We start from the raw sequence: 7,500 nt of genomic DNA on the forward strand, positions 1-7,500 counted from the left end.
CGCTGATCGAAGTGGGGTACCCTATGTGGGACATCAGCCGTATGCAGATTACGCCTCAGAACACTCTCGCATTTCACAAAGACAACAATAATTTGCAACATTTCAAGAACTGCATCAGTTTTATTAGATACTATTTCAACAACAACAGCACAAACACGACTATTATCAACAACACAGAACGGGAGGTAAGTCTTCAAAGACGCACCAAGTGTGCGTTCCCGTTTTTGGACGCCATTTTTGCTGGCATTTTCACAGTAAATCTTAATATTTTCATATCTATTGAATGATTTTGGTATTTTCTTTGATTGTGCCGATTCTCCTATCTCTCTGGCATGTACTGGGTGCTTTGTGACCAGTTTCTCCCCTAGACTGTATTGAAAAATGCGTCCGTGTGAGCTGACCCCCACTTGTGACCAGTAGCAAAGAACAACTCATATATATATACTAGAGGAATACCCGGCTTCGCCGGGGTGAATCGTGAGACAGAGACAGACAGCGTGGCGGTTCACCACAATCACCTTTGAAGGCGAAGTCCTGTCAAACGGGATTGATAATTTTAGAGCATATTTCTTAGCCCTATATTATCTGTTGTTGCTTCTCAAATGCCAGAACATATAGACAGACAAAAGCCGCTAGACCCCATCACAAACAGAACTCTATAATCCACAGGTGTTGCTTACACACACACACACACACACACACACACACACACACACACACACACACACACACACACACACACACACACAGAGAAGGCGTATATATGTATGTATATCTATAAATATATAGAGATAGGTGACAGTGTATTTTTCGCGTGGCTATAAATTGATTCGACCTTTTCACTTTGACAGTAAGAACAACTTACTGGTGCAAGGGAAGCGTTCTGGACAGCGCAGTGACATTCTAAAAATAGTAACGTAGAAACGGGGATATAGATTGAAGCCACACGAAGGAAGGGAGATAAACGCAAAACACTGGAGAAGATAAGGAAGAGTTACTGGGAATGGTGAAATGAACAGAAAAACCAAAATCGGTTCAGTGCTGCGCGCTGAGAGCACGTGTTGAAATATCTCATCGATGATATTGTGTCCGGGGTGTAGCTGACTACGGTGTCCAAATTTGAAAAAGATCCACCGAGAACTTTGGCGTTGTGATGTGGTCTAGCGGCTTTGGTGTGTCGGTATGGGGGCCCGGGTAGCTGAGGTGGAACCAAAATCGGTTCAGCGCTGCGCGCTGAGAGCACGTGTTGAAATATCGACCAGGTTGTGTCCTGTCCTGGGTGTACCTGAATATGCCCACCAAATTTGAAGCAGATCCATCGAGAACTTTGGCCGTGCATCGCGCACACACACACACACACACACACACACACACACACACACACACACACACACACACACACACACACACACACACAGACAGACAGACAGACACAAGTCGTATATATATATAGATAGATATATATCATGTGTGTGTTGATGAATAACATGTTGTTTAAACCAACTTGTCAATAGACGATGTTCGGAAATAACTCTATCGGGTTTGTAAGGGTTGTGACAAAGTGATTACCCTTGCTTTTAGTGTTCAATATTAGTTATCGTTAGATTTGACTGTGATATCAACATTTATCAGTCTGAATGTCGAGAAAGCTGAAATCATATCAGATCGAGGCGTAAGCTGAGATCTGATATGATTCAGCCTTCCTGCACAATATCAAATTCGCTGGGAACTTCCTGCGCGATGTCAATTGATATACAGTTCCTAGTTGACCAATGACAACAGCAGGTTTTGTCATGTGATCAGTAAAAATGCGATAATACAAGTTATCCATACGTGTTCACTGTACAGTACACGTGTTCCAGTTGATTGTGGTAAAGAGACGTTTACTATAGCGCTTTGTGCGTTTGATGTTGTTTTTGTCGTTGCTGTTGTTTTTGTGGAAGTACTTTATGACTTGATACTTTTTGTTCTTATCCTGTTTGGATCATTTTTGTTCACGCGAGTTCAAGTTCGATCAAACACTTCATATCACATACACCACCCACCAGCACCACCATCGCCACCACTATCATTCATCACCACCACGACCGCCACCACCCCCACTTCGTCAACACGATCCCCACCTCCACCACCATATCAGCTACATTACCACAACTACGGCGACGACGGCCACCACCGCCCACCACCACCACCACCAACAACAACAACAACAACAACAACAAACAACAAACAACAACAAACAACAACAACAATTACAACTACCGAAAACTTACCAAGTTTGGCTAGTGCTTTGCCAAGTTGGTGCAATCCGTTTCCTAACTCTTTGCCCAAGTGACCGACGCCGTTTTCAAGCTCCTTTCCCAGATGGTTCACACCCTTATCCAGTTCTTTTCCCGCCTGATGAACAGTGTTTGACACCTGCTCTACAACGTGATGAAAGCCCCTTGTGATGCTACCCAGTCTGACAAAACGTTTTGACGTCACAGCGAACGCTGACGTCACCAGGCAGAGCAGGAACAGGACGACTGCAATCTTCATGGTTGTATTGCCTGCAGGATATATACACAGTAAAGGTGATTGAAAACGTTATTCAGGTTAGGCGTAGTAAGTTGCATGGACTGGATGTAAGTTGTATTTGTTCAAGCAAAATAATGTAAAGGCGGCTCTCATTGTACACGAGTTAGGCTGATTATGAAATAAATCCAATCATTCTGGAGACATTAGTCAACTAAAGCATCCTCAATTAACTTGTAAAGATCTGAATAATGCGCCATCGAAGTCTTTTAGGCTGTAAAAGCATACTGTATGCAGGGCCGAACCCAGGGGGGGGGGGGAGGGGTTCCAGGGGTTCCGGAACCCCACCCCTGGAAACAGCATGTACCTTGCTTTGAGTGGGTTTTTTTTTACTAGTTTTAGCACCAAAACAATGCTGCTCTTAACCCTCAAAACAAGGCCCAGAATGCACCAGATTGCACAGATTTTAACCGTTTTTCAAAAATTTTCCGGGGGAGCATGCCCCCAGACCCCCCTAGTTCGCGCGCCTGCTTTGCAGGCGCGCGCTTGTGGCTTCGCCACTTCGCTGATTTGCCCCCCCAAAAAAGGAGGAACCCCCCCCCCCCCCTTACAACTCATTTGGTCCGGCCCTGGTATGTGTGCTTCTTTGTAATAGCTAGTGCTGCGATTTGAAGTCTCGCCTGGACAAGATCCCTTATTATTCGGTCTATGCGCATGCGCCAAATTTTTGAATCGCCCGTTCAGCCTCCTTTGTTTGCATCTCGCTCTATCCCCTGATAATTTGCTTTTTTCGCTCCCTGCAACCAAAACATTTCTCAACGAAAGGCCACATGTTTTTTCTCTCGACTTGATGACTGGTAAGATGGTCTAAGGGAGAAAGGTAGGCGCAGCAGGAACATGGTCTGAGACTTCTCGTTCATGGTTGAACGCCGCGCGTAGAGACTGAACGAGAAAGTTGGTCCAGCGAGAAATTTCAGATTGCTACCTATTGCATGCCTTGTGCAGCTCTTCTTCTTCTATTATGAAGTTTCCAAGGGACCGCAGGTGAGAGAAATAGAACAAGATAACAGTACAAATGTACTCGCCAGAAAACAGCTACAAGAATACATAAACAAGAACCGGTTTCGACTTTACGTCTTCGTCAGTACATGTTACAAAAACAATAAGCTAAACAGAAGAGTTGACAGAAAAAGACAATAAAGAGAATGAGCACAGACAAATACCGACAGAGTGTAACGTGCCCTAACCTAAAAAAGAACCAGTTCTTGTTTATAAATGTATTCTTGTTGCTGTTTTCTGTTGAGAACATTTTTATTGTTATATTGTTTTTGTCCTCTAAAACATTGCATTGGAATCATCAAAGTGTACACAAAAAGAAAAGAAAAACAACAACAACAACAACAACAGCAACACCACCACCACCACCACCAACAACAACAACAACAACAACAACAACAACAACAACAACATCAAAGAACAGGAACATTGCCTCAGTAACAAAACTTTTAGATATTCCAGCATGTACTTGAATACTGCGTATCAAGGCAGCCAAACGCTTTTTGAAAATGTAACTCATACTTACAAATTGCAGTTACAGACAGTGATGTTCCTCGAATGTCGATGATACTGTAGTCCTCAATGGTTGCTCTATTTAAACCTAATGCAATCCGGATTTGGACGACAAACGTGAGAAAATCTTGATTTGGAAACCAGGATGTCGAACACCGAGGTTAGCGTAAGTTGATACAATTTGGATTTCAGAACACGATAACCTAAAGTGGTTGAGTCTCTCCCCCCCCCCCCCTTCCATTTACTCCCCCCTCCACCCCACCCCACATTTCCCTTCCCCATATACTTTTTTTTCTTCTTTTAACAACCGCTGTGTTTGACGATAACTCGTGCATGTTGGATATGATAGCTGACAAATTCAACCATAGTGTAAGATGCAAGGTAATGACAAATATAAATATGATCTGTTTCAAGCTCAATATAACTCGATTATTCCCCCCTCTGCTTCTTTACCTCTGTAAACTTGTAGAGCTAGTTATTTTTCGATAATGACCCAGCAACCAAACAAATAACGAGCCAGCAACAGCCTGAATCCTCGATAGTGCAATGGGTTGAGAAGCTGTTCTGTTTTGGTACTACTTTTGCGACTGAAAAGTTCCGAACGCTCTATACGTACGAAGTATACATCTGCCGTGCACAAACGTTCATCACAAGCAAATTCCCAAGACAAGTAACTCATACTTTGTCTAGCGACAAGAGTAGTTCCCCTTCTTTTCACTCAGTTTCTTCGACAACACTGACTGCAATCCGACGGTCAGTTTTCAACAATATTTCATTTTATAAACAGATCACACGCAACCAAATGCACACATCTCATCAATTTAAACAACATAAAGCGGTTTCATACACCATTTTCCCCAGAAAACTGAACTTCATACAGTAATTAACGTTGGAACAGGGGTGCAAAAGTTCGTCTGCTAGTCCCATTTGACGAAAGAACATTAAGCGATACTAAAACATAAACAGAACACACCATATCTGCCTTTACCGCCACAGCAGAATAACAGCATATCTGTGTATTTGATTTTAGTCCAAAACAGGGAAACTGACAAGAAGTGTTAACAGAATGGAATGATTTGCACGGAACTATATACAACCGCGCATTAATCGATCGCCTGCGCAGGTTGACTGGTTGAGTGATTCGGATTCGATCAAACTTTCGCACAAAAACTCCTGTTTTCTTTGAATAACTGAAGAAAGGAGGAATAAAGAGGTTACACACCTCGTCTCAGTGATTATTAAAAATAATGGTCTCAGTTCGCGGTTCACCAACTTCGACCATTATTTTTAATAATCACTGAGACTCGGCATGTAACCTCTACTTACTTCCAGTGAACATTTTCGAGAATCGCCTATTCTATTTAAAAAAATTTTGTATTAACATTTGCTTTTGGGAAAAGCTCAAAACTGCAGGTAATGGTGGTTGATCACTTCTTATTCATGCACTTCTGTTTGAAGGTATATCAGCAAAAAAACAATATGCGTGAAGAGGATGTACGAGTATATAAAAAAACACCATAAATCACTTCTTCATTAAATCGTCCAAAACCCCCACAGTTTAGTAATAAGTAAATCTCCACTTTTATCAAGCGAAACGGGTCACGCTGTGTACAATACGAGCTCATATTACTGATAGAATCTTTGGTCTTTTTGCTTTCTGTTTGCAACGCGTTCAAGATACGGATAGTGTAAATCGTCGAAAGAAATCTGACACTGGTAGATATACAGCAGGTGTGTGCAGATTTGTGATGAAATAAATTGCATCCTGCTATTGTTTATGAACCTCTAACTTATTGTAATATCGCAGATATCAGGTTGATGATCATGTAATTGACTCCCTCAGTTGTCCCTTTCCCTTCCAATAAATGCCCTAGCACGAATCTGACACACAGACAGACTCTCTCTTTCTCCCTCTCTCTCTCTCTCTCTCTCTCTCTCTCTCTCTCTCTCTCTCTCTCTCTCTCTTTCTCTCGCCCTCTCTCTCTCTCTCTCTCTCTCTCTCTCTCTCTCTCTCTCTCTCTCTCTCTCTCACTGATGAAAGCATTCTATCTCTTTTTACATTTAGTCAAGTTTTGACTGAATGTTTTAACGTAGAGGGGGGAATCGAGACGAGGGTCGTGGTGTATGTGTGTGTGTGTGTGTGTCTGTGCGTGTGTGTGTGTGTGTGTGTGTGTGTGTGTGTAGAGCGATTCAGACTAAACTACTGGACTGATCTTTATGAAATTTGACATGAGAGTTTCTGGGTATGATATCCCCTTACGTTTTTTTCATTTTTTTGATAAATGTCTTTGATGACGTCATATCCGGCTTTTCGTGAAAGTTGAGGCGGCACTGTCACGCTCTCATTTTTCAACCAAATTGGTTGAAATTTTGGTCAAGTAGCCTTCGACGAAGCCCGGACTTCGGTATTGCATTTCAGCGTGGTAGCTTAAAAATGAATTGATGACTTTGGTCATTAAAAATCTGAAAATTGTAAAAAAAATATTATTTTTATAAAACGATCCAAATTTACGTTTATCTTATTCTCCATCATTTGCTGATTCCAAAAACATATAAATATGTTATATTTGGATTAAAAACAAGCTCTGAAAATTAAAAATATAAAAATTATTATCAAAGTTAAATTTTCAAAATCAATTTAAAAACACTTTCATCTTATTCCTTGTCGGTTCCTGATTCCAAAAACATATAGATATGATTTGTTTGGATTAAAAGCACGCTCAGAAAGTTAAAACAAAGAGAGGTACAGAAAAGCGTGCTATCCTTCTCAGCGCAACTACTAAACCGCTCTTCTTGTCAATTTCACTGCCTTTGCCATGAGCATGAGCGGTGGACAGACGATGCTACGAGTATACGGTCTTGCTGAAAAATTGCATTGCGTTCAGTTTCATTCTGTGAGTTCAACAGCTACTTGACTAAATGTTGTATTTTCTCCTTACGCGACTTGTTACATTTAGTCAAGTTTTGACTAAATGTTTTAACGTAGAGGGGGAATCGAGACGAGGGTCGTGGTGTATGTGCGTGTGTGTGTCTGTGTGTGTGTGTGTGTGTGTAGAGCGATTCAGAGTAAACTATTGGACCGATCTTTATGAAATTTGACATGAGAGTTCCTGGGTACGATATCCCCGGACGTTTTTTTTCCGATAAATTTCTTTGATGACGTCATATCCGGCTTTTCGTGAAAGTTGAGGCGGCACTGTCACGCTCTCATTTTTCAACCAAATTGGTTGAAATTTTGGTCAAGTAATCTTCGACAAAGCCCGGATTTCGGTATTGCATTTCAGCTTGGTGGCTTAAAAATTAATTAATGACCATTGTAATAATTTATTTTTTAATATAAAACGATCCAAATTTACGTTTATCTTATTCTTCATCATTTCCTGATTCCAAAAACATATAAATATGTTATATTTGTAT

General features: G+C 41.3%; 1 protein-coding gene across 1 annotated transcript in view; it reads right to left on the reverse strand.

Annotated features, from left to right (window-relative positions):
* The window catches only part of LOC138946640 (uncharacterized), a 13,656-nt gene extending 9,491 nt beyond the window's left edge, over positions 1-4,165 (reverse strand). Inside the window, exons 1-2 of the mRNA XM_070318078.1 lie at positions 4,097-4,165; positions 2,274-2,549 (exon numbers count right to left, since the gene is read on the reverse strand). Coding sequence (XP_070174179.1) covers positions 2,274-2,538 — 265 coding nt within the window. The 5' untranslated portion in view covers positions 2,539-2,549; positions 4,097-4,165. The remainder of the gene's footprint in view (positions 1-2,273; positions 2,550-4,096) is intronic.
* Positions 4,166-7,500: the final 3,335 nt, after the last annotated feature.

The sequence above is a fragment of the Littorina saxatilis genome, linkage group LG14 (genome assembly GCF_037325665.1).
Source record: "Littorina saxatilis isolate snail1 linkage group LG14, US_GU_Lsax_2.0, whole genome shotgun sequence".
NCBI classification, from domain to species: Eukaryota; Metazoa; Mollusca; class Gastropoda; order Littorinimorpha; family Littorinidae; genus Littorina; species Littorina saxatilis.